Source organism: Cricetulus griseus, chromosome 7, assembly GCF_003668045.3.
Source record: "Cricetulus griseus strain 17A/GY chromosome 7, alternate assembly CriGri-PICRH-1.0, whole genome shotgun sequence".
Taxonomy (NCBI): domain Eukaryota; kingdom Metazoa; phylum Chordata; class Mammalia; order Rodentia; family Cricetidae; genus Cricetulus; species Cricetulus griseus.
The window spans coordinates 74,663,288-74,690,834 of record NC_048600.1 but is presented as its reverse complement, the minus strand read 5'-3'; the positions used below and the strand labels follow the sequence as shown (position 1 = coordinate 74,690,834).

The window sequence follows — 27,547 nt, the reverse complement described above, 5'->3', positions numbered from 1 at the left end:
AAAAGGAGAAGGGCTGGCTACACAGCTCAATTGGTAGAATGCTTTCCTAGTATGCAGGAGGCCCTGGATTCAATCCTGAGCACTAAATAAACTGGGTGTGGTATTAAAGCTTGTGATCTTAGCTCTCTGCAGCTTTAAAAATTCAAAGCCATACTTGGCTACAAAGCAAGTTTAAGGTCAGAATACTTGTTTACAATGCATGAAGTGCTGTGTTTCATCTCTGGGACCACAATCACACAAAAGGGTAACATGCAATCACTATCTACTGTTTAGGAATTGATCTCACAGAAATGAAGGCTGACAGGGTGTGGTGACTAGGGATGTCCCTCAGCTAAACTGGCAGCACACTCTCATGGAGTCCTCGGGGACGGACACCTTAGGAAATGAATGTGCTTCAATTTTAGTCCTTTTAGGTACAGAAGCCCCTCCACTTTAGAAAGAATAAAAATGGAGCTGGGCAGTGGTGGTGCACAACTTTAATCCCAGCACTAGGGAGGCTCAGAGGCAGGCGAATCTCTGAGTTCAAGGTCAGCCTGGTCTATAGAACAAGTTCCAGGACAACGAGGGATATACAGAGAAACCCTGCTTGAAACCCCCCACCAAAGAGAGGGCAGGGGAGCTAGGATAGAGAAGTGACTTGGTCCAAGGTCACCTTGGCCTACATAAGGACAGCAAGGAGGTCCCAAGGAGCAGAGAAAAGGCCTAACACTTATTTGGCTCAAGCTTCCAGGGGCTGGCTAAAGCACACTGGCAGCTTCTTCTAGGGGGTGTCTTGAGCCCTGGCTCGCAGAAACAGGCTCTCAGAAGGAATTTGCCAAGGAGGATGGTGAGGTCTAGGCCAGACTGAAACAGATCCTGAGTAACCCCAACAAAGAAAAGGTCGAAGGTAGATGATACAGTCACCCTTCTCCTAAGATAGGAATCAGCTGGACATAGGCCTCAGACTGGATATTGACCTGAGCTCTTCTTTGTAAAAACATCTCTCTTATTATTACTATCACACAAACCCGTATGCACACGTGTATGTATGCATATATTTACGATGCTGGAGTCGGGTATGTGAAGAAAACTTCGTGGAGTCAGTTCTGTCCTTTCACTTGGGTTCTGGGGGTGAAACTGAGATCATCAGGCTTGACAGCAAGCACCCTTAGCTTCTGAGCCATCTCCTTGGCCCTGGATTGGGCTTTATTTGGCTTGCGCTGTGAGCAAGGCCTAAGGACTCAGACCACTGGGTGCATCTCCAGGGAGGGCAGCTTTGAGACTGCAGGGACTGAGTAGTGGATATTACCACAGGGCTGCTGGGAGGTGGGGCTGTACACTGTGACCCATGTTCTCATCATGAACTGCCTCTGTCATCTCCCCTCTTCAGACCTCCATTTTCTTATTGCAGAATGGGGTTAGTGTTTCCCCATTAACACTTCACCCTTACTCTGTGCAAGCAACTATTCCTTTAAGGCTATACACATTTTTGTTTTATTTTGTTGTTTCCTGAGACAGGGTTTCTGTGTGTAAATGCTGGGATTAAAGGTGTGTGTGCCACTACCACCTTGCCTAAGGCTACACTCATTTTACAGAGGAAGAAATTGAAGCCACAGAGGTTGCCACTTGCTCACCACACAGCTGTAGAATTAGGATTTGACTCTAAGTATGGTGTTACAAGTTGTGGTGAGGTGGGTAGTGATGGCACACACCTTGATTCCCAGCATTCAGTAGGCAGAGGCAAACGGATCTCTGTGAGTTTGAGGCCAGCATGGTCTACAAAGCTACACACAGAAACCCTGTCTCAAAAACCAAAAAAAAAAAAAAAAAAAAAAAAAAAGAAAAGAAAAACAGCTGTGGTGAGAATTGAATGGGACAACAAATTAAGTAGGGAGCTTCATTCACAGTGAAAAGGAGAAAAGGGTGGGAGAAATGGGCTTCCAGCCTGGAAGGGGAAACGTGGGAGCCGCACAGTGTCCTCTGAGGAAGCCAGTACTAAGAGGCGCCCTCCCTCCCCCAGGAACCAAGGAGCCTGAGTTCTACCAGAGAAGTAGCTCAAGCTACTTCCTGAAGCAGGAGACATGGTAGGTACACAGCTTCCCCAAGGTAGGGTGAGATCCATGGTGGAGGCAGTTTTGATACTCTGCTCATAGTTCATGGAACACTTGATAGCATCCGCTTGTCTCCCAATACAAGTACTAGCCATAGCTAGTGGTGGCGCATGCCTTTAATCCCAGCACTTGAGAAGCAGAGACAGGTAGATCTCTGAGTTCGAGGCCAGCCTGGTCTACCGAGTGAGTTCCAGGACAGGCTACAAAGAAACCCTGTCTCGAAAATACAAAAACAAAACAACAACAAAAGCCCAACAAGTACTAGCCACAAGGGCCCCACCTATGTAGAACAGAAGCAATGATAGAACTGAAGCAGGTTATATGACCTCTGGGTACTTAGCCCCTCATCCAAATCCATGACCAGGAAACACCATCACTTGGGCTCTGCTGCCACACTGAGGGGACAGGGAGAACTGCAGCAATGAATGTTCCAGCAGCCACAGATTGGGGTCCTCATATTTCTAGTTGCTTGCAGTGCAGTGGATTTCCTACCGATTTTGATCGTCTTCACAACAGTCCATGGAATCCTAAGTCAGACCACGTTCATCAAGGGCCCCCAAATGGGAACCCTGCAGGATCTGGAAGTAGTTGCAAAATTGAACTGGCAGATCATGTTTTAGAGATGTAGCTCAATGACAGCACGCTTGCCTAGTAGCACCTATCAAGTTCTTGGTTCAATTCCTAGCAGGAATGAATTAGTAAATCTTTAAAAAAAATTAAATTAGGGGGCTGGAGAGATGTCTGAGATATTAAGAGCACTTAACTTGCTCTTTCAGAGGTCCTGAGTTCAATTCCCAGCAACCACATGGTGGCTCACAACCATCTATAATGTGATCTGGGGCCCTTTGCTGACACGCAGAGAGAACAGTATATACATAATAAATTTTTTAAAAAATTAAATTATATTAAAAACTAAGATACTAATATTCAAAAATAGTGATTTTCTATCCACATTTATTACTTTCTCTGAAATCCATGATCCCCCTGCTTCAATTTTCAGAGTGTTGGGCTAATAGGTGTGTACTGGCTGCACTTAGTGTTGTCCAGGATCTATTTGTTTTGTCTGTGTATGGTGCTGGGGATTGAAGACATGCTAGGTAGGCAATCTATCCGATCCTCTGTAATACCCAGCAAACAAATAACTCAAGGGCCTGATTAAAACCTGAAACCAGGGGATCTACCCACCTCTTCTGGCCTCCTCAGGCACCTCCACTCAAGTGCATAAGCCCATGTTAGACATATGAAACTAAAAACTTCTTTATAAAAAGAACTCAAACAAAACAGGTGAGATTAATTTAAATAATGTATTTTATTTAACTCAGTATGTCCAAAATAGTATTTCAACATGTAATCAATATAAAGTTATCAATTATATATTTTACATTCTTTTTCATACTAACTTCAAATTCTGGTGTGTATAAAGCATATCTCAATTGAAACTAGCCACATTTCAAGTGCTCAAAAGGCAGAGTCCAGTGGTTCCAGATTGGACAGCATGGGTCTTCTAATCCTAAGAAAGCAATGAGCTGCTGGGGGCATAGCTAACACTTATAAGGCCTAGAACTCACAAGGCCCTAGGTTTGATGCCCAGCACTAAAGAAAAAAATACAAGCAAGCAATGGAGTAAATATTATGATCCAGATTTAAATTTTTAAGACAGTGCTGAGGCTGAGAAATTTCAATCCAATTAATACAATTTCTTTGAGGAACCAGTAAGTCATAGATTTTGTAACAATTTTTGAATAGCAGTGTGGTAAGCTAGCTGCACAGTGGCCCCCAAGGCTCTCGGGTTCTACCCTCTGGAAGTCATACACTTACTTTTATAAGGAGTCGGGGTTAGGGTGTGGATCAGTGGTAGAGTCCTTGCCTAGCACTGGAGAGGCACTGGGTTCTATCCCTGGCACTGCCACAAAGAAAGTGGGGCTATGTAGCTGTGGGCTATGTGGGTGTTCCCATATCTAATTACGAATGCCCAATCAAGGACAGAAAAAGTTGGGTGCAGTGGCAGGATTGCCAGTTCAAGGCTAGAATGGGCTACAGTGAGACCCTGTGTACACGTACATACGTACACACACACACACACACACACACACACACACACACACTGGGGGAGAGGGCAGAGAGGCACTGAGAAGGATGTAGCATACAAAAGAGGTTATGTGACTATGGATCTAGAGTACCTGCATCTTGACTGGTTAGAACTACCCCAAGCTGCAAGAAGTAATCGAGAACAGGCTTCCCACCAGAGAAAGCCTCAGAGGGAGCATGAACCAGTTATGTTTTTATTGTTTTGAAACAGGGTCTCACTATGTAGCCTCAGCTGCTCTCCAGCTTCCTGTGTAGACCAGGCTAGTCTCAAACTTGCAATATTCCTCCTATGGCTTCTGCTGGGATTACAGACAAATACCATGCTTGGCCACTTTGCTTTCTGAGAACATGGTCTTGCTTTTTAGCCCAGGCTGGCACTGAACTTTTTGATCCTTTTGCCTCAGCCTCTGCTGGAATTATAAGCATGCAACACCACACCCAGCTAATTCTGTTGCCTTAAACTCTCATGTTTGAAGTAATGTTTTGGAAGCCATACAAAACTAAGACAAACTGATAAAATGCATCTCCCTCACATGGTATTTGAATTACAACCACAGGCAGATGATGTATTCCACACTTCAACAAAATGCCAGTCAAAAGTGTTCCATGGGCAACAACTAGCTATAGATTTACAAGCACACTGTACATGTTATTTACACTTACAGTTAATGGGCTCTACTGCTGTCCTATCTATACATCATAGAATACCTTATATGCACATAAGCATGTCATATACAGGTCTTTTTCCTACAGAGCCTGGCCTATAGGATACTTTATTTTTCTGAACTCTCTAGACCTGTTTCTTTCTCCACACAACACGGCTAGAAGAATTGGATGAGCTCCTGGGTGGGTAGGGCAGTACCAACTGCTGTTGGAGCAACTACTACCTAACAGGAGGGCTGAGTCAAGCAGGAGCTGATGGAGCAAAGCTGAACAGCCAACCTGAACAGCCCAGTGCCATGGCTGAAACAGGCAAGATTCAGGGAGTCAGGTGTAGGATTCTGAGAAACCTGCTTAAGGCTATTACTTCATGTGGATGGGGGCACTATTCAAGTAGAGACTGAAACCTAGGAGATCACTGGGTCAAGAGTTTCTCACATCCCTTGTTCCTCAGTCCCCATCCATTTGCCCCTAGGGCAAGGTGCCCAAGCATGGAGTGAGTTCACCACATCTGCAACATCATGGTTAGGATGACATTTGGTGCTTTCCTCTCAGTTCCATTGTCATCCGAGTGCATTGCACAGATCATACAGAGGCCCTGGCCCTTCTTGGCCTAGCACTGTTTTTCAAAATGTACTGGTTAGTCATTCTATAAGCAATGAAATAATTTGACCAAGATTCCACAGTGGCAATTTGACCAAACTGGCTCAGATCACTGGAGCAGAGCTGGGTAAACAGAAATGGTTGGCAACGCCCTGGGATCCACATCATTAGGAATCCCAATAGACTAAAATCCACTGAGGCCCAGCCTCAGCCTATCCCTATCTGCTTTGTCTACCAAGGTTCCAGCCAGGGAGCTCAAGAACCTGGCTACTGAGTACAAGAATCGCCATGTCCTCTACCAGAGCTCCCCTCTCCCTACCCCAGCTCCACTTGTGGCATTTGCACTGGCCTGCAGCTTCTCTTAACATGCCAGGAAGAGAGTGTAGTTTCGAGAATTCAACAAGGTATGTCCTTGGTCTCAATAGTTTATGAAGGCCAACCTCCTTGAAGGGGAGAGAGCAGTGGGCAAGGGCAAGGGCAAGTCCACCTGCAGCCATAAATCAAGAGGTCCAGTGTCAGTGGCCACTGTCTTCAGAGCACTGGTAGGCAATAAATTCAATTTTTCCAAATCCAGTTGGTAAGTTTAAGAAAATAAATTAAGGGACAAACCAAGGTCAGGCTTTCTCTTACCATAGCATCAGACAATTGTTTCAAAATATATTAGATTTGTTTTTTATTGTAGAGCACACACATATTAGGGCAAAGTGCTGCACACACAACTACAAATCATTTTTTGGGGGGGGGGAGAGCAGTAAAAAAACAAAAAAACAAAACAAAACCAAAAAAAAAAAAGAAAAGAAAAAAAAAAAAAAAAAAAAAAAAAAAAAAAAAAAAAAAAAAAACCAAAACCAAAAGCAAACAAAACAAAAAACAACCCAAAACCACAGAAGACCTGCAACTGCTTTAATTATGCAGTCTCAACTTGAGGGCTCCACATTGGCAAAGGATTTCTGACCCCAAAGAGGGATTTCCTGATGGTTGGCTGCTCCCCACATCTCTGTAGCCAGAGGCCTGAGGTCAGGCCTCTGTGCACCTCTAGAGTTGTGGTGGCATGTTGCTCGGAAGGCCTGTTTTTGGCAGACTCAATCCTTGTCTGGCTGCCAAAGACATTCCTAATGAACCTGGATCAGCAAAACCCCACAGCTTTCCAGGATCTGAGAAGGCAGAAACTGTCAAAGACTAACTTTCTATTATTTTTAGAAGTTCCTTTCCCAGCACCCATGGCTCTGAGGCAGAGAAAGTACCAATCCAATATGCAGGTCTGACTTCTGGCCTTGGATATAAGCTACAGATGGACAAGAGAGGACATACTTTCTTAGATAGATGAAATGGGGGGGGGGGGAGAAGAACCAAGATGGCCAACTGAGGAGAAAAGGAAAGGAAAAAGCCAAGAGACTAATGGGAGGGGAAACACCTCAGAAAAAAAGAAACAACGCCCTACCACACACCCCAAGTTCCCATAACCCAAATGCTAGACCGGAAGCAAATCAATTCCTCTAGCTAGAAACAATTCCTACAAATGACCCACTGCAGCAAATCTAACTGTTCCATACAACCACACACACATGCCTAAAAGGAGCAACCCAGAAAATGGGCAAGCTCTTGGCAAGAGGTCAGGACCACTGTGCTAGTCTCTTGACCACCCAGGATTGGTGGGCAGAGCAAGCTGGAGGGCATGCAAGGAGCCTGGGGACTCAGAATTGGGATGGCAGGGGCTGGCACTGTTTAAGCCCCACCCCCAGCCAACCTGAACAGTGAGGAACAGGGTATTTGCATGAGCTTCCAGAGTCTGGACAGCAGGTGAGATGTAGGGGCAGCAGGCCCAATGCAGGACCTATATGGCTCCAAGATACCTCATCCAAGCATGAGCATCAGTGGAAGAAAAGGGCTGGCAAAAGAATCGCCTTTAAATTTAAAACACTGCAAAGTTTACATTTAAAGCCCAAACAAGAATTCCTTAACCAAATCATTTTGTGTGTTTAAATAAACCTAGTCTGACACATTTCCACTTGAAGACAGCTGTCCCCACTGTCTTGACTGGCTACTCTGGTATGAGTGTTCCCCTACAGAAGCTAACAGCCTTTTCCATCAAGGAGGAAAGCCAAGAACATAACCCAGGTCTTGCGCCAATTCTGTTCTTTAGCCTTAATAGGCAACGAAGAAAGGAAAACATATATAGGACCAAAATAACAAACAAAGAAAAAAACACTCAAATGAAACAGGAGATGGGGCAGCTACATCAGGATTAGCCAGAGTTCTAGGAGGGCACAGGGCCTCAGTGTCTCCGCATCTTCACCTTCCGGGTGGGGCTGCCTGCTCCCTCCGGGCAATCTTCTGAGGACTCATAGGACTTGCGCCAATAGTTCTCAGAGCTAAAGCTACCCCTCCGCCGGTGTGTGGGTAGAAGCACAGACCTCCGGTTTTCTTCTTTGTCCATCTCCAGGATCCGGGGTCTGCAAACAATGGATACAAGCTATTACTTGAGAAGTCAGGAGTTGCCTAATCTTGCCACCACTGTAGGGGATTCAGAAGCACCCCCATCCTAGCATTGAGTTACTTTTCTCAGTAGATCTCAATCCAGATGTACTAACAGTGGTGGGGCCTGCCCACTAAGTGACAGTAGGCAGTCCTTATCTTGGGGATGTCTCTTAGTCACCTGGTGGAGTCTATTCTGACTGTGGAGCTCAGTACCCTTTCATGTCTGCTGGGTCCTGCCATGTATCTCTACTTCCCATTTCTCCTGTTCATAATCATCCCTGCAACTCTTGCAACCCCCATGGTCTCTAAAACCACCATGCTCTTTTCTGCCTCAGGGCTTTAGCTCTTACACAACTTCTCTCCTAGAATGCCCATACACACAGCTTTCTCACCCTTCTGGTGTCTTTTGTTTTTGTTTTTTCGAGACAGGGTTTCTCTGTGTAGCTTTTTGGAGCCTATCCTGGCACTCACTCTGGAGACCAGGCTGGCCTTGAATTCACAGAGATCCGCCTGCCTCTGCCTCCCGAGTGCTGGGATTAAAGGCGTGCACCACCACTGCCCGGCGCTTCTGGTGTCATTTTAAACAATGCCCTTCCATAAACCCTCTCCAAGAAATGCCTGGTTCACTTCTAAGTGCCAAGATGCTCTCTTACAACTACAGGCTCCTAAGCAGTCTTCAGACAGACCATCAGCTGCACTGCAGGCTGTTGAGGGCTCTAAGTACCTGTGGGCAGCATCAGGGTCTGCCTTGCGGTGGGACCTTTTGGGTTTCAGCGCAGGATCTCTGCTGTTTCCTGACAGTCGATCTGAAGTATAGTTGGGTGGCAATGTGGAGCTGCTCAGGGATTTTGTTTCCAAACGCGGCGCATCTAATCTTGTCCTGTAAGGGAAACACAAAAAGGGTCTCAAGAGGGCCTCTGGTTAAGTAATAAGCCCCATAAGAACAGATATATCTCCAGTGAAGACTGGATTGGCATGCAAACTAGCAGTCTGTGTTCTGTGCCTTGGTCTCTTCATGGTTCAACTAGAGATTGGTCTAGTGACTTCCAGAGAATGTCACTTCTGTTTGGATAGCTCCAATGTGTGCTATGCACGCAGACAGACCCAAGGCACTCTCAGCCACAGAAGGCAGCATTTCTTGGTGCTTTTGGTTTTTCAAGACAGTTTCTCTGTATAATAGCCCTAGCTACCCTGAAACTTGCTTTATAGACAAAGCTGGCCTCGAACTCAAAGAAATCCACCTGCCTTTGCCTCCCAAATGCTGGGATTAAAGGCGTGCTGCACCACCTGCAGCACCATCTGCAGCAGCAGCAGCAGCAGCAGCACCACCACCACCACCTGGCTGAAGGCAGCAGCTTTTAACCCAGTCAGACTTGTAGTTTCTCTAGGATCATCTACCCAACCTGCCAGTGAACTCTGGGTATACCTCAATAGATACTGTCCATCCCTACCAGGAATACAAACACAGGGAGGGTTTTGCCCCAGGTCTACAGAAGAGGTGGAGAAAAGCAGAACCACTTTACTTTCTCTTAGACACAGGGTCATGAAGGCTAAATGGCAGAGTCAGGAAATGGAGAAAAGCCTAGCCTACTCCATACTCCTGCTATACTCACTTAAGCAGTGGCCCTTAGGGGAATGTTAAACAAGCAGAGACCAAAAGGGCTTCTTTTTTAATAACAATATATAATATATACCACACCATATTTTTATTATATATAATATATAAATAATATTATATTTAATTATGTGTATGTATGTGTGTTGTGGGGGTATATGCAGGCATCAATGGAGGCCAGAGAAACTGGATCCCAGCAAGGTGTCTAAGGCAGAGGTAGTGTTCACTGTGATGGAGCCGAGCTGCCTGAGGGTAGCATAATACTGGGAGAGAGGGAACCAGTTCACATTCACTATGCCCCAGAGATGGCAAGGGTATCTGTGGGGGCAATAGCTAAGGGATGGCCAAAGTTAGGGAAACCAAGATCTAGCCACTCGTACTCTCCCGAGGAATAAAGAACACATCCACTATACTCACCCTCTGTTCATCCAGTCACTAACTAGGGTGGGGGTCCCTGGCAGACCTCTGGCTCCAATGGCAAAACAAGCCGTTGAGCTCAGGCTCCTACTACCCATCATTATGTGAATCCTACATCCCATTGCTCTCAGTGGCTTCCTATAGCCATCCAGGTTAGTATCAATTTCCTCCTCATTTCTAGTCTGTTCCAGCATAATGGATGCCTCAGAACTTGTGTTCCCTCTTTTTGTGGTGCCATGAATGGAACTGGAGGTTCAGACATGCTAAGCAAGCCTCTAGTGTGGCGCTATATCCCTAGGCCAAAGAGCACCTCTCTGGCCAAATTACCTCAGAACCTGAGATCCTTCTGTTCTTGGATGAGACCCAACCATTTGAGTACCTCATGCATATCTCTATTAAGACTTTCTCGACTTGCCCCTCTCTGGTGAGTATTCAGTGGCTAACGTCCCCAAAGGACACGAAGGTAAAGAGATCACTCAGGAGTGACCTGAGAGGTCAGATTGCTGTCAGATATGGCCATGGACATGGTTAACTGGTACTTCCAGATTACAGACAGTGAAAAACAGAAGGGACAACATAAGAAACAGTCCAGAAGAAGCTTGATGCATGAGAGCTGAGGGATCCATGGGCTCACAATAAGGTTAGGAGATACATTGGTGTTTTTACAAAAAATGCCACCCCCCCCCCCCCGCCCCCGACAGGGTTTCTCTGTATTGTTTTGGAGGCTGTCCTGGAAATTGCTCTGTAGACCAGTCTAGCCTCGAACTCACAGAGATCCACTTGCCTCTGCCTCCCGAGGGCTGGAATTAAAGGCGTGCACCACCAACGCCCAGATCAACAATGTCATCTTTATGAGAATGTTATTAAAAGGGTTCAAATGTGGAATTTGCTGCTTTTGCGATAGCTGTAGGGGTTGAATATTTCCTACTTCTCCAAATGTTAAAAAGCATCACTGAAGACAGCACCCGAAACTATTTTGTGACTTTGCGCTCATAAAGATTTCTTCACTCTAGCATCCTTAGCTGTATATTTGTCCTTGAAAGAATATTAGTATGATTTAATAAAGGAAAAAAAGAGAGATCACGTGGGCCAGGTATAGTTCAGTGGGGTAAAACACTGGCCCATCCATATAACAAACAAATCAAATCATACTAACAATACTCCTAGCACTATCACAGAACATACTAACCTTAGCCAACTAACATTTGCATTCCTTCTTTTTGCAGATGTTTTTTATTTAACTAGAAACAAGATTGTTTTACATGTCAATCCCAGTTCCCTCTCCCTCCCTTCCTCCCCTACCACCCCCCCACCAACTAAAACCCTACCTATCACATATCCTTTCTGCTCCCCCTGGAAGGTGAGGCCTTCCATAGGGTGTCATCAGAGTCTATTGTATCCTTTGGGATAGGGCCTAGGCCTACCCTTGTGTGTCTTGGCTCAGGGAGTATCCCTCTATGTGGAATGGGCTCCCAAAGTCCACACCTATGCTAGGGACAAGTACTGATCTACTACAGGAGGCCCCGTAGATTTCTGAGGTTTCCTCACTGAACATTTGCATTCTTAAACCTACTTCTTATCAAAAGTGGCCTATTTACACTGCCATGTCTCATTTCACCTACTTCAATGGACAGTGCCATCTCAGGAATTCAAGTATTGTAAACAGACTCAGTGGAACCCTGAAAGCTTCCTAGACCATTAAGACCTGAAAAAGCCTTGCGAGCTATCTCCTGAGACACCAATGCTGATCTAAACTCTTCCTTAACCCCTTCATCTGCACCAGTTAGTCTGCTAAACTTGCTGGTCTTCCAGCCACTGAATATACCATTCCTGTCTAGCTAGTAGTAAGATGGATATGATTAATTTTTAATTTTCTTCCTGGTGGGCCCTCAGGGGACATATTCTGTGCTTTTCTAACAGTGTGCCCTCTGCTTTGTGCTGTAATGGCATGCAAAAATAGAAATTAGTATGGGTGTCTTATGGTGCCTATCTTGGAGGCCCATATACAAAAAAAGGTAAGCCAGAAATCCCTGCTCAAAAATCATCCCAAGCAACCCACTTCCTGCCTGAGCCCCATTCCAGAGTCACACCTCCTACTCTCAGTGTTAATATGTGAGCATGTGGCAACAAGCCAGGTCTTCCAGGGGGAGGAACACTAGGGTGCACAGCAGGAAATCACACAGACACTAGACCCCCCATTCACTACTACCATGTCTACGAACTAATTACTTAACCCCTGAAGTTGGTTAGCCTCTTGATCATCTAACCCGTATTTAACCCTTCAACTACCCTCCAAGAGGTTGGGTCCAGTTTTTCTCCAGGAGTACCAATGACCACAATATCCAGGGACATTGCTGGAGACAGACACTTTTAAGGACATGCTACTTCATCATACTGTCAGGTAGTTTGCTTTACAATTCTCCTTTTTTTTTGAGAGAGGGTCCTCTCTATGTAGACCTGTCCAGACTGGCCTCACTCTCAGAGATCTGCCTGTTTCTGCCTCCCCCCTGCCTATAGTTCTCTTTATTTTTTGGTCTCCCCCACACCCAAGACAAGGCCTCTCTGTATAATCCTGGCTGTCCTGGATCTCAGTCTGCAACTAAGCTTGTCTCAAACTTGGAGATCCACCTGCCTCTGCCTTCCAAGCATTGGCATAAAAAAATGTATTTGTTGTTGGACAGTGGTGGTGCATGCCTTTAATCCCAGCACTTGGGAGGCAGAGGCAGATAGGCAGATAGTGATTTGCTCAGATTTCCAAGAAGCTGAAACTACAGGCATATGCCATCATGTCGAATATATTTGGTACATAGACAGTACTGGTATATCTCTCAGTACTGGAGATTTAACTCAGAGCATGGATTCCCAGGTAAACACTCTACCATTGAACTATATCCTAAGCACAGTATTTTTTTTTTTGTTTAAAGATTTTATTTATTTATTATATATACAACATTCTGCTTCCATGTATATCTGCACACCAGAAGAGGGCAACAGATCTCATAATGGATGGTTGTGAGCCACCATGTGGTTGCTAGGAATTGAACTCAGGACCTCTGGAAGAGCAGTCATCTCTGGAGCCATCTCTCCAGCCCCTAAGCACAGTATTCTTAATTTCTAGTTTGAGACAAGGTCTCACAAACATGCTCTCTGTAGCTTAGGCAGGTCCTACACTTACAATCAGTATTGGCCTCCTAACTGTAACAAATATATCTCACTAAATTTAAGATATCAACAATAAAGGAAATGAATTACAGGATACATGTAAACTCTAATAGTCTCACAATGTTCTATAAATCAAAAACTATTAAAAAACAAACAAACAAACAAAAACAAACAAAAAGCCCCAGAGCATATTAAGCTAATTGTTCTTCTTTCTTTCCAAGACAAGGTTTCTCCGTGTAGCCCTGGCTGTCCTGGAACCCGCTCTATAGACCAGGCTGGCCTTGAACTTACAAAGATTCTTCTGCCTCTGCCTCTGCCTCCTTAGTGCTGGAATTAAAGGACTTGCCACCACCACCCAGCTAATTGCTTTTCTAATTCTTCAAATGTCACTGGTTTTTAATTTTCAGTGGTGGATAAGTACATACAAATATAATCCAATAGTGAAAATACAATCTAGTGTGAAGCCCCACAGCTTCTGTTCTGAATGTCTATTCTAACTATATAGACGTTCATTGCCTTGTATAGTCTTCGGACCTGGTTGAAGGCCAAAAGAGTGTTGGATTCTCTGTGACTGGAATTACAGATGGTTGTGAGCAGGTTGTGACAACCTGGTCTTCTGGACAAGTAGCCAGTGCTCCTAACCAATGAACCAACTCTTTTGAGACAGGGTCTCTCCATGTAGTCCTGGCTGTCTCAGCTATGTAAACCAGGCTAGCTTTGAACTCACAGAGATCTATTTGCCCCTGCACTACCATACTTGATTTACATGTAACTTTTTTTTTTTCTGTGTGTGTGGGGCTTGGGGGGCGGTTTAGAGACAGGGTTTCTCTGTGGCTTTGGAGACTGTCCTGGAACTAGCTCTTGTAGACCAAGCTGGTCTTGAATTCACATATCACAGAGATCTGCTTGCCTCTGCCTCCGGAGTGTGGGGATTAAAGGTGTGTGCCACCACTGCCTGGTCACATTTTTTTTTTTTTTTTTTTTTTTTGGTTTTTCGAGACAGGGTTTCTCTGTGGCTTGGAGGCTGTCCTAGAACTAGCTCTTGTAGACCAGGCTGGTCTCGAACTCACAGAGATCCACCTGCCTCTGCCTCCCGAGTGCTGGGATTAAAGGCTTGCGCCACCAGTGCCTGGCTCACATTTTTTTAAATAACAAAATTTTTAAACTTTCAAAGATTTTTAAAAGACATCATTTACATTTTAAAGGGGGAAAAAAGGGCAAACAATATCCACCTCATTAAGCACAACCTGAATCTGCACACTAGACAAGCTTTGCTCACCTTTACACTTCAGAAATACAGGCTGGTGGATCTCAAGAGTTTGAGACCAGCCTGGTCTACACAGTGAATTCTAGGCCAGCCAGGGCAACATTATAAGAATCATCTAAAACAAAAACACCAAAACCAAAAGAAAGAAAGCACAAGCCTCATATAGCCCAGGCAGTCTTAAACACCTCTCCTACCTCCACTTCCTAGGTGTCAACATTTCAGGAGTGCCTGACTATGCTTCACTTTCTTTTTCTCCCATAGCTAAGAGCCAGCTAAATACTACATCCTAACCTCCCACTCTTGTCACCTCTCCTCATTCCTTGCTCCTTCTAGAAGCGAAAGCCTAGGAATTTTTAAAGTAGGCTGCTATGGCACAGTCTAAAAATAATCACCAAAAGCACATGTGACAAGTCAGAACGGGCATGTATGCGTGTGTGTTAGGAAAGTACCCCCCAAATCTTGTGTCAAGACTGTGCCCAAAAGGACTAGGGATAATTCAGAAGAGCATGTACTATTCTTGCAGAGAACCCAAGTCTGGTTCTTAGCATCCATATCTGGTGGCTTACAAATTACCTGGAACTCTAGCTCCAGGGAATCTGACTCCCTCTTCTGGACTCCAGACACTTGCACATATGTATACATTGATACACACACACACATATAATTAAAAGCAAAATAACCTAGGTGGTGGTGCACACCTTTGATCCCAGTACTCAGGAGGCAGAGGCAGGCAGACCTCTGAGTTTGAGGCCAGCCTGGTCTACTGAACAAGTTCCAGGACAGCCAGGGCTACAAAGAGAAACCCTGTCTCAACAACCCCCCCCCCCCAAAAAAAAATCCTTGAAAGAAAAAAAAGTGTGCCAATAATTTTCAGGAGCACATCTTTGCTCAACACTGGACTCCCTAAACAGCCTAAGGATGTAAAATAAGATATTTTGTGTCTTTCTGCTCCCCTAGATTATATAGTGCATGCAAGAAGTAGATAGGTTAGAGGATTCAGACAGGCCTGTAGTTAAGGCAGAGGATGCCAGACATGAAAGTACTTACTTCCTGAGAATGATGACCGCTCGGCGTTCTTTAATGTCCTGAGGCCGTATGCAGTGAGTGATTTCATCAGCAGCATATCCACTAGAAAGAAACAGAACCAGTAAGAGAGTAGGCAAACAACCAAAGTTCATGGGGGACAGGAAAAGTACCAAACCTCATGGCTGCCCTCTGAGAAGTTCAAGAATATACATGGGAGGGAAATATCATGTTTAAGCTCTAAGGAGTGTCTGCCTAGAAACGATTAAAGGAAAAACTTGGCACAGAAGATTCACAGGTCACTTAAGACAAAGTCTGAAGCAGGACACTCCAAGTATAGACTAGAATCCTTTTTGTTCACAGCTCTTGAGGGTAGGGTATAGTGCAGAAAAGCACTTGCCTGGCAAGTGTGAGGCTCTGGGTTCAATCCCCAGCACCAAAACAAACATAAGAATAAAGAAATTCTGGAGGCAACTGGAGTGAAGGTGAAAGTCCTTGGTGAAAATACAGAAACCTGCCCCCAGAGGATGCCGAGATAGCCACTGACAACATAGAAATATAGGGATCACTAAATCCCAACACAGAACTTTCCTACTTGGAAAAAAAATTTTTTTTCAATAGCCTCCTTTGGAGAGATCCAAATTTTGACAGCTATGTTTGAGATATTTTACAAATTTCCATCACAATGAAATTCCTACTTAAAAGTTACATGATATTAAAACTACTTAAAGGCTAACAAATGTGGTTAGATGGTTATTCTATTCTCAGCTGGCATCCCTCTGATTTGAAGTTCTAGGAATAACGGAGCCCATCTTATCTCTCAATCCCAAGAGATAAGATACTCCCACTCCAAGATACTCCACTGAGCTGCAGAGATATACACAGGCGTCAGGCTGGATGGAAGAGCTTGCCTTTAAGCTTTCCCATTCAAGATCTCTAGCTGCCTCTATACCATACACTTTTTGGTTTTTGAGACAGGGTTTCTCTGTGTGTAGCCTTGGCTGTCCTGGAACTCACTCTGTATGGCAGGCTGGCCTTGAACTCAAAAGAGATTTGCCTGCCAATTCCTCCCCATGCTGGAATTAAAGGCCTGCACTACCATGCCTAATGCAGACCCTTTTCTCATGGCTACTCATCTGTTCCTTCTCTAGAGCAGGTGTACAGATAATACATGCATAACCACCTGGAACACAAAAGATCTGGGAATGACTCCTTAAGATCTAGGCTGTTCTTTTTTTTTTTTTTTTTTTTTTCAACAGGGTTTCTCTGTGTAGCTTTGGAGCCTATCCTGGCACTCACTCTGGAGACCAGGCTGGCCTCGAACTCACAGAAATCCGTCTGCCTCTGCCTCTGGAGTGCTGGGATTAAAGGCAAGTGCCACCAACGCCCAGCTAGGGCTAGGCTGATCTAAGAGCAATGCTGAATTCAAAAGCCAATAAGAAATACAAAGCGAAAATGATTCAGGGTCAGCCCTCAGAGCAGTGGTTCACAACCTCCCTAACCTCATGTAATGACCTCTACCAATAAAATTATTTCATTGCTACTTCATAACTATAATTTTGATACTGTTATGATTTTAGGTGACCCCAGTGAAAGGGTCGTTCAACCCCCCAGTTTGAGAACCACTGCCTTGGAGGAAAGCACTTCTGATTTAAAAATCTGTTTCAAACAGCTGGCCAGAGTTAGTAGGAGCCCTTTGACTCGAGACCGACAGCCGGGGAACCTGCACAAGACCGAACTAGGGCCCCCGAATGCAGGTGTCAGTGGATGGCTTGGGCAGTTTGTGGGGCCATTGGCAGCGGGACCAGGATCTATCCCCTAGTTCATGAACTGGCTTTTTGGAGCCCAATTCATTCATATATATGTATCTGCCTCAACGTGGTGATGGGAGGAGAGGAGGGAGGGGTAACTGGGATAAGAATGTAAAGTAAAAGAAAAAAGAAAATCTGTTTCAAAAGCCAGCACTCAGGCAGCAAAGGCATGTGGATCTCTTGAAGTTCTAGGTCAGACTAGTCTTCACAGCAAATTCCAGGACAGTTAGGGCTACATAGAGGTGTCCACCCCCATTCTGGTTGGGTCCATGCTGGAGATAGAGCAAGCCTATTGATAAATGCCTTACCTGTTCCTACCCCCACTCCCAGCTGCTTCTAGATCAGGGTTCTTTAGTGGAGAGAGAGAGAGAGAGAGAGAGAGAGAGAGAGAGAGAGAGAGAGAGAGAGAGAGAGAGGATATTATCCTCAAAAGAGACTAACAAATGAGAGAGAGAATATTATTCTCAAAAGAGACTAACAAATATCCATAAACCAAATCAAGTTGGAAAATACTAATTAAGAGTTCAAAAAAAGAATTACAATGGCAAAAGAATCTATTGACTTTAACTGAGCACTGACGAAAGAATGCACTCTTCACTCCTATTAAAACTGTGAGCCCTTGCGGCGTTGGTGGTGCACACCTTTAATCCCAGCACTCAGGAGGCGGAGGCAGGTGGATCTCTGTGAGTTCGAGACCAGCCTGGTCTACAAGAGCTAAACAGGACAGCTTCCAAGCCACAGAGAAACCCTGTCTCGAAAAACCAAAACCAAAACAAAACAAAAAAACCTGTGAGCCCACAGAAAGCCCACAGAGAGAAGAACATAGGAGGAGTTACAGAGAACTTGGGTTAAAATTAGGACTTTGTCAGGTACAGCTTTTTTGTTTGAGACAGGGTCCCTCTATACAGCCCTGGCTGTCCTGGATAAAATTCACTATGTAGACCAAGTTGACCTTAAACTCAGAGATCCAACTGCCTCTGCCTCCTGAGTACTGGGATTAAATGTGTGTACTGTCATGTCCCACCAAGCTACAAGTTTTGTGACCTGAGTTAAGTCACATGCTTGAACAGAAAACCCTAATTTCTTCAATGATTGTAAGGAGAACAGTAGAGTCTTCGGTGTTCATTTTGTTATGCTCTATAATTTATATGCTTATTTTTGTCATTATTAAAGACTCAATATGTTAAAAGGCAAACAGACACCACTTCCCTTCAAGGCAGAATCAAGAGTTAGACCATTTACATGAAGGAAAACAATGGCAAGGGAGCAGAGAGAGAGGCCTATCTAAGAGTTGAAAATGATGCTGGATAACTCATGAGTGCCTTGGACAATCCTATCATTTGCTAAGCACTGCTAAAGAGCCTAGACTACTTAGCAAGCCAGAGCCTTGAGTTCAGCTCCTGCAGAGGAAACACAATCTTTGACCCCGTACAGGGTTGCACTTCTACATTAGCACGGGCCTCTTGGCCCTATTCCCAGGCTAGGAGTTAGCTCTTGTCTCATTCATTTTTTTTTTCTTTCCATTTTGACTTTTAAGACAAGACCTCTGGGGCTGGAGAGATGGCTCAGAGGTTAAGGGCACTGGCTGCTCTTCCAGAGGTCCTGAGTTCAATTCCTAGCAACCACATGGTGGTTCACAACCATCTGTGATGAGATCTGGTGCCCTCTTCTGGCCTGCAGGGACACATGCAGACAGAACACTGTATACATAATAAATAAATCTAAAAAAAAAAAAAAAAAAAAAAAAAAAAAAGACCTCTCATTCTGTAGCCCAAGTAGGCCAGTAACTATATAGTCTAGACTGGCCCCAAATCCACAGCAATCCTCCTACCTCAGCCTCTTGAATATTGAGATTACAGGTGTGAGCCATGTTATTATCATTTTATATGAGTGACTAGAGAAGGAGCTAAAAGGTAGTCCTACATACTATAAATACATAGATCTTCTCAAAAGACCTAAGTCTAATGGCACATCTCAAAGGTCTGAATCTGCAGTGCAAGCTACATGTAACGTTCCCTGATGTTAACAAGTATTATATTTCACTTGGCTATTATAAATATGACTAAGGATCCCGACTTCTCATTTCCAACAAGAAACCACTTCTCTTAATGTAGCTCTGGAACAAATCCAGACTGTCAAAGCTTGACTGCTTTCATGTTCCCTGCCCCATCCTCCAAAGGGTTATATAAAACAAACCAGCCATGCCAGGTTCCTGCCCTAAGCCCAGGCCTCACAACTAGTATGAAGGGAGCACTACACTGAACCACAGACGTGACCTTGACATACCAACCCTATATTTAAGTCTTGTTAACACCAGCATTCTAGAATTTCCTGTTATCTCTGTGATAGCCTACTGCTTTTTCCTCTGTGGGAGAAAGAACCCAAAAAGTTTTAACAGAATTTTCCTGGCGGAACTTAAGCAGAAAATGCCCAGTCAAGACCACAAAGAGTGCCTTTTACTGCTAAGAACCTTACCTGCTACACTGAAAATCTCACTCTGCCATTCTGAAATGTAATATGCCTTGGGTTCAGTTCTACCCTTAATGTGAAAGGAAAGTTCTATAGCCACCTGCTCCTGTTTTCACAATAAAAGTAGAGGAATACCTTATGCTGTCTAGCTGGTCCGCTCTCTGCCTCATGCACAGCAACAATGCTTACTATGCTATCCATACTAGCTCTGTCACTCATTAATCCTATACCTTAGAATGACAAGGGAGCTGACATATCTGTCTCCTCCAGGTAAAATTTCCCTAAGCCTCCTGCCCCAAATGATTTCTTCCATGCTACCCAAACACATCATTCCATGGCAAAGAAATTGTATTCTTTCTAAGACAGCACACTGTTCAAAAACCTTACTCAACTCTGCATGATGAACAAAAAATTAAATGTGCACTAATACTCTACACCAAAACAGTCTATGACTTTGAAGCCTCTTTTTAAGACCACCAAAACAGATTGCAACAAGCCTTTCCTTAGAGGACTGTACACAAATTGAATGAGTCTGAAAAACCATTATTACTAAGGAAATGTGCAGGACTATGCATGTCTCTTCTAGGGACAGCCTTAGAGATGGAGTTGATAAGGCTCACTTCCAAGATGGCCACCATTCTCCATCTGTTCCATGTCCTGCGTAGGCCGGGGCAGACCAAAAATGGATGAACTAGACAAGGTCACATCCTAACGCTAGCCTCCCTTTGATGGGCCCCTTGAACCTGCCTCATCATTGATAGACTTGCAGAGGAAGAAAGTTGAAGGCTAGGGTTGTGGCAGGAGCCACTGGTACACAGGGAGGACTGTGAACGCAAGTTTTAGGAAAAGAAATAACTTAAAGAAGTCTTGGGGCTTTTTGGACACTGATATATCCCAATTCTGTATACACCAAAGTACTGACAGCCGCTCATCTTTTTTTTTTTTTTTTTTTTTTTTGGTTTTTAAAGACAGGGTTTCTCTGTAGCTTTGGAGACTGTCCTGGAACTTAGCTCTTGTAGACCAGGATGGTCTTGAACTCACAGAGATCTGCCTGCCTCTGCCTCCCAAGTGCTGGGACTAAAGGTGTGGGCCACCACTACGAGGAGTGTGGCTCATCTCTTGAGACGTCTTTAACAAAACTTCAAGAATTCAGCCACATAACAGAGATTCAATCTTTCCTGACAACTCTAAAGCATCATTGGCTTCCTTTTTAGCACAAGAGAAAAACAGGACCATTAACTAATTTGCTCATGGCTGGTGTGCATGCACCTCCCAACACTCACACTAGGGAGGCAGAGGCAGGTCAATCTGTCAGTTTCCTAGTATACAGAAGTGAATTCTAGGCCGCCCAGGGTTACATAGTGAAACCCACGCCTCAAAAACAAATAAATAAACAAATAAAATTTGTTGATGTTCAAACAGCTTAGTGATGATGCTGAAACTTCCACCAAGTTTACATAATCTTTTGTTTCTGGTAGCTGAATGTGTTAAGTGAGTAACAAGCAAAAGCAGAAAATCCCATCTGTTTCTTGGTAACAGGGTTTAATTTGTCATGGGGCCTTGCTGGCCTCAAAGAATATGGGAATAAGTACCAGTCCTATGAGACAGGGAGGGTTGTATCGCACCGAGTATTGCACACTAACTGCTCAGGCTAAAATGGCCAGCCTGTCAGCCCTGAGATTTTTGTGGCCTGTTTATTCTTTGCTTGCTGTGAGTTTCCTGTTTGAGATCATGGCTCCCAGCTAGCTGTTTCTCCTTTGCTACTTTCTGCCTTGTCAGGCCTGGCAACACAAAGGGAAGCTAATTTCAACAACCAACAGCCCTTCCAGGGAGTGTACAGCCCTGAAACGAAAATTTCAAACAACGGGCAAGTGAGATAGATGGCTCAGTGGACAATGGTTCTTTCTGCCAAGACTGACTTCCTTAGTTTGATACTAGGGACCCACAGGGAGAGAGTCCACCCCCACAAGTTGTCCTCTGATATACCACAAACACATATGCATACACACAAATAAATGTACATAATGGAAACAACAACAACAACAACAACAACAACAACAACAACAACAACAACAAAAACCAACCCAAACAAGAGGTGCAGCCCAGGACTTTCCCCAACTATTTTGAGCCACAAAGCTAAATTTTGCTTTCTATCAGCCAAACAAGATCAGCTATTAGCCCCAAACTTACAGGGATGCTTGACTGCTTGATCCCCCAATACTAGTAACCAGAAGATCAAAGACTAAGCTCACAATGGATGGCTAGGTGAAGCAGTCATTCTACTGGTGGCCAAGACCCAGATCTCTGAAAGGAGTAAAAAAGTGATTAAGGGAAACAGCTCACAAGCAGTTAGTCTTGAGGTAATTATTCTAACTAAAACAACTGAAGTCTGTTGCTTAAAATCTTTTTTACTTTAGAAAATTACCTTACAAAGTAATACATGTACCACCTTTTTATTTGTGCATGTGTGTGGGCACACATGCACATAAGAGGCCAGAGGTCAACTTCAGGTGCCATTCCTCAAGCATCATTCACCTTGCTTTTGTTGAGACAGGGTCTCTCATTGGCTAAGAAGGCTAGGTTGGGTGGCTAATAAGTGTCTTCACTTCTCTGGCCCTGGGATTACAGATATGGGCATATCACATCTGGCTTTAAAGAAGGAAGATAAGGGCTGGGATATTTCTAGGGAATCAAACTTAGGTCCTTATGCTTCTAAGCACTAAGTTCAGTTCACCAACTGAACCATCTCCAGCTCTGGGGTCTATTTTAATCTGCCCTATTCACCTTACAGAGCCAGGACAAAGAATATGGGATGAGTGACATGAAGAAAAGGTAAATGATAGAGCATAAAAAAGGGGACCCGCCCCTTCCAGGTCCAAATTAGGAAAGTTACCAACAGTCAAAACCTGACAGTTGGGTTGGGAAAGGAATGTAAAATGTTTCTAGAGTGGTCTGTGAAGCCTTGCTCTAATAAAAATGCAGGTCTAGACACCAGAGTCAAATGTCTGCCACTTATCAAAACACGTGTTGAACACCAATAAATGTAAAACAATTTTACCATGGTGCTTTTGCCAAATACAGATATACTGCCACTAACAAGTGAAGACAGCACCCACATTCATCCATCTAACTGTTTCCATCTAACTTGCATGCAGCTTTACCTCTGGAAAAATGAACCCACCAGGAAAAAAGGAAAAAGCAAACTTTTTACAGGCTTCCACACAGGATTTGATAAGGGGCATTACTAATAGGCAGGTGCTCATTTAACTTCATACCAGGCAAGCAAAGTACCGTTAACAGGTTCTTGAAGATTTAAATTAGCAGGTGTGTCTAGAACCCTAGGACAATAGTTCTCAACTGGGGATGAAGCTGCCCTGCAACCCTCACCTACTGGGGCACCTGTCAATGTCTGGAGCCCTAAAAAGTGTTTAGTGTCTAGCAGATAAAGGCCAGGGATGCTCCTATTTTTTTTTCCCACTGCATGGACAGCTCACCCAGAAAAAAATTTACAAGCTCCAAATATCAACAGTAGTTGAGAAACTACTGGTATCACTAGGATAACCCCCTATCAGAGTCTCTGATATGGAATGCCACCTGCCTCACAGCACCCATGTTTACCACTGACTACATTCTACTGCTGCATTTGAAGCTCTGCTACTTTGTGATTCCACCACTCTGGCTATTTTCTAGTCATTCCTTAGTTCATCTTCCTTCCAAGAACTTCCAATATCTCACAGTAAGATGCTCCCACAACATGCTTCTTTTATTATCTTTCTGGACTCTGATGATCCACCTAGTCTAAAGCCTCTACTGAGGATGAACTATGTGAAGACTGGAGTCATGTCTCAAGATCCACCAATTCAATTCCCTAGCACCCTTCCCACCTGGAGCAGGAGCTCACTAAGTAGTTGTATAGACATTTGAGTGCCTATCCTGTCATGCTCTGTTAGACACCAAATCACATTTAACTAAAAGGCCACAAAAGTTGGCAGTATTTGTTATAGAGCTAAGAAAGCCAACTCTGAAAAGATACCTATAAGATCCCAAAGAAAGCTAGCCATGTTGGCTCACTCCGGCAATCCTAGCACTCTGGAAGCAGAGGCAGTAATAGTCCTGAGGTGGAGGCCAGCCTAGGCTACAGGTTGAGACTCTGTCCCCCACCCCCTCCCCCCAATAAATATAATCCCAAAGTAAGCTGGATTCAAAGCCTGGGGCAGCACTTTTCAGGACTCGGCTGTGCCTCCCACACTAACTCTGGAGCCAAGCTTGAATCCAGGAGGGGCTGGAAGGACTGGGAAAGCTTTAGGACTTTACTACTGCAAAGAAAGACAATTTTCCTGATGATGCAATCTTGTTAATCACTAACAGACCTGCACATTAAGAGTTTGTAAATTCTGCTTTTAAATCTAGGAGTGTGCTGTAGGGGGAGTCTCTAAATGCCTGAGAATTCCCCACTAAGCAGCCAGTCACTGATAACCCTCTAGACAACCTTAGAAGTTTATGAAGAAAAAAAAATCCCACTAAATGACCAAATGGCCTTTGTGTGACATCCTTTCAGGACCAAGAAACTTCAACAAGGCAGACCCCCAAATCTCCCTTACATAGCAAGCTCCCTTGAAATGCCTTCTTTTGGAAAGTGAGTGGATGGATATTTTTGATCCACTTACAGCAGTCCTCTTGTCTCATCCTCATGAGTGCTGAGCCTACAGGCATGCACTACTAGACCCAGCTGAAAATCCCTTTTAAAAACATTTTGTCAAGACATCCACCTGGAAGCACCATACACATCTGGGACACTTGAAACAGTTGTAGTCTAGGCCTCATTTTGGGAATTAGCAAAGTATATTAACTAGGCTTACCTCTTTTTTTTTTTTTTTTAAGGGCTGGAAGAAGACAGCCCCCAAATAAAATTTCATTTCATATAAAGCCCAACAGTGTTCCAGCAGATGAATTACCCTGTTGGCCAGGGCACTGAGCTAATTCTTAGCAGTATCTGGGGCCCCAACTGGCCAAGAGCCTAAGATGTGGTCACCAAATCACAAGGCCAAACACCAGGTCAACGGACCAGCTGTATTTTGTTTTACTGGATCCCAGTAACAGCTATGGCATTTCTACACAGGCCCAAAACTAAGAGTGTTTCTGGCTAAACCACCAAAACGTTCAGCCTTAAGAAAGTCATTCTTCCCAAGAATAGAGAAATCTGTACCAAAAACAAAACAAAAACCCCAAACCAAAAAACTCAAGGGCTCTGCCTGCATTTTCAGTTAAGGAATCCACTATACTTTGTTAAACCACAAACATCTGTACAGAGGAAACTTTTAGAGAGACCAGGGAAAACTTTTAGATAGTTAAGCACAGGTTTTTTTTTTTTTTTTTTTTAAGATATGGAAATGAAGTCCAAACCCTAAAGTGATTTGCTTAAAACCACATGGAAAACACTTAGCCTTGAGTTCTATCTCTAGGCCCCACAAAAACCCGGCCTGTTTACAACTGTAATCCCAGAACTTGGGAGGTGGAGGCAGGAGGATTACATTCAAGATCATCTTTCTTTGTGTAGAAAGATGAAGGCTATCCTGAACTACCTGAAACACCCCCCACCCCCACCTTCAAAAACAAAATGCAAAACAAGCTCCGAATATTTGGAAAACGGGAGTCCTATGCTCAGAAAATGCTTAGCCTCTCAGAATAAGGCTTTTATAGATGAATTCTCAGATAAACTACTATGACCACTTTAAATCTGCCTGCAGGTACAGAATTCTATATCGGCCTCATCCCTCTAAGAGTTTTAGACACAAGATTCCTATGGTCTGCACGAAAAAGGATGAGTCAGAACCATAAAAAGAACAGGCTCCCATCAGCTGTGGCTTCCAGGACCCGGCTGGAAAGGTTTAGGCGGCAAGGTGCAGGGCCAGCCCCTCCTCCCAGGTATGTTACCTGAGCACAGTCACGCTCCCCCTGCGCACCGGCAGAGAAAGCACAGGTTCCGACACTCGGATGGGCTTGAACTGGAACTTGCAGCCGAAACAAAGTGCCGAGTCGCTAAAGAAAGACACAGACACGATTGGGCGCTCGAAGATGTGGATGGGGTCTACGTGAGATACGATGCAGCCTCCAGGCTGGTAGTCGTTGATGACTGCGCTGTTGACGAAGCCCTCGGGGATAACGCGATGCTCCACCAGCTTCTGGATCACCAGCTGATGCACCCATTCGGGGATCTCATCGACGTCGCCCGGCGGGTAGAGGCGCTCCTGGCCCGGCCCGCGCTTTTGCAGCTGGGCGCCGTACGTGTAGCCCTCGCCGAAGAAGTACTTGTTGCGCAGGGGGGCCCGGTCCACGGTGTGCTCGTTGTACAGGCCTTTCTCGGCGCGGGACACCACCTCGTCGATGCGGGCCTCGATCTTGGAGCACTCATCCTGGCTGAAGAGACGTATCTGACGGATTCCGCTCTTCACCTTGCGAGCCTCCTCCTCCTTCTGCAATTGCTGCTCCTCGTAGTCGCTGCGTTCCGGGTCCGAGTCCTCCTGGTATTTCCGTTTGGTGGTCCCGGATACCGGGTAAGGCTCGGCGGCGGCCGCGGCAGCCGCGGCAGCGGCCACAGCGGCGGCTGCAGCGGCGGCGGCTTCCCGGCTGCCAGCCTTGTAGTTGTCCCGGGACGTCATGGACTTGAGCTTCTCACGCAGGTCCGTGTAGCCGCTGGCGGCCGCCATGGCCCCCGCAACTCAACTCTAGGGTCCTCCAGGGCGGCCCGGCATGGCTCTTGGGGGACGCGCCCGGGGGCCCGAGAGGAAAGCGGGGGTCCTCAGTGCCAGGTCGCCATGCCTGGCCCAAGGAACCAGAGGGGGGCGTAGAGGGGCCAGGAAGGGGTCGAACCTCAGCAGCGGTCGGTCATGCAGCACAAGCGACAGCGAGGCTTCTTCCTCCTCCACCTTCTCCACGTCCCGAGGAACAAGGGCGCCGGCAGCGCCTCATACCGTGAAGGGTTTCCGTGAAGACTCGGCCAGACTCTGGGTCAGACCTCAGACGCCCGGCCCGGCCCGCACTTTAAAGCTCTCCTCACGACGTCACCGCCTGCCCGCCCGACCTCCGACAGCGCCGCTCCTTAGCGGGCTCCTCGGCGCGCATGCGCAGTGCAGCCGGCCACGAGACTCCGCGCACTCTGGGCATGCGCGTGCGTGCGGCCCGGTCGGCAAAGGTGCCGGCGCAAGCGCACACGAGGCCCGCTCGTCGTCCGCCGCCCCTCCCCACCCCCCCACCCCGAAGACTTCGAGAGGACAGCTCTCAAACAGCAATTTGCCTTCACGCCACGCCGCCTCCGGGAACCAGAGGACTCCACCCGCTCGGCTGTGCTCGCCGTGTCAACTCTGCTGGGCTGCCGCGTCACGGCATCGGGCGGATGCCCGCAGACGCCTCAGCTTCCAGCGCACAATCCTCGGGAATCACCACAACCCAATCCGCCCCGTGACCGCCCCCTTTGGCGCTTCCACTTTCTTAATTGGACTGCCGGCCACGCGTTGGGCAAACACAGACCGGAGTTTCTAGAGTCGGTTGGTAAATCATGCCTGTCAATCAGCTAGTCTCCTTGGCTACTGCGTCCATCACTTAATTAGCTTCGGGCAGCAGCTCGAGGACCCCTGAAGGATGAATAGGTGGCTAAATAAGCGCCTGAGTGGAGTTCTCGGAGGAGGAAATCCCTGTGGACTCCTGTGAAGCTTCGGAAACAGTAGGAAAGTTTTCAGATTGAGGGCTGGAGAGCGTCAGACCCAAACTCCGGAGCAAGCCAGGACGGCAACAGAAGCTGGAGGCGCGCAGTTGGGACATCCCACACCCTGTTCCCCCGCCGCCATCGCTTCCTGGAGCGGACGTT

General features: G+C 45.6%; 1 protein-coding gene across 1 annotated transcript; it reads right to left on the bottom strand.

Moving 5' to 3' along the window:
• Positions 1 to 3,380: 3,380 nt before the first annotated feature.
• On the bottom strand, positions 3,381 to 27,298 carry Alkbh5 (alkB homolog 5, RNA demethylase). Its single transcript, XM_027427291.2, has 4 exons — positions 25,618 to 27,298; positions 15,428 to 15,508; positions 8,644 to 8,799; positions 3,381 to 7,894 (listed from the first exon to the last, which is right to left on the bottom strand). The coding sequence occupies exons 1-4, from the start codon at positions 26,388 to 26,390 to the stop codon at positions 7,717 to 7,719; spliced, it is 1,188 nt and encodes a 395-aa protein (XP_027283092.1). The 5' UTR covers positions 26,391 to 27,298; the 3' UTR covers positions 3,381 to 7,716.
• Positions 27,299 to 27,547: the final 249 nt, after the last annotated feature.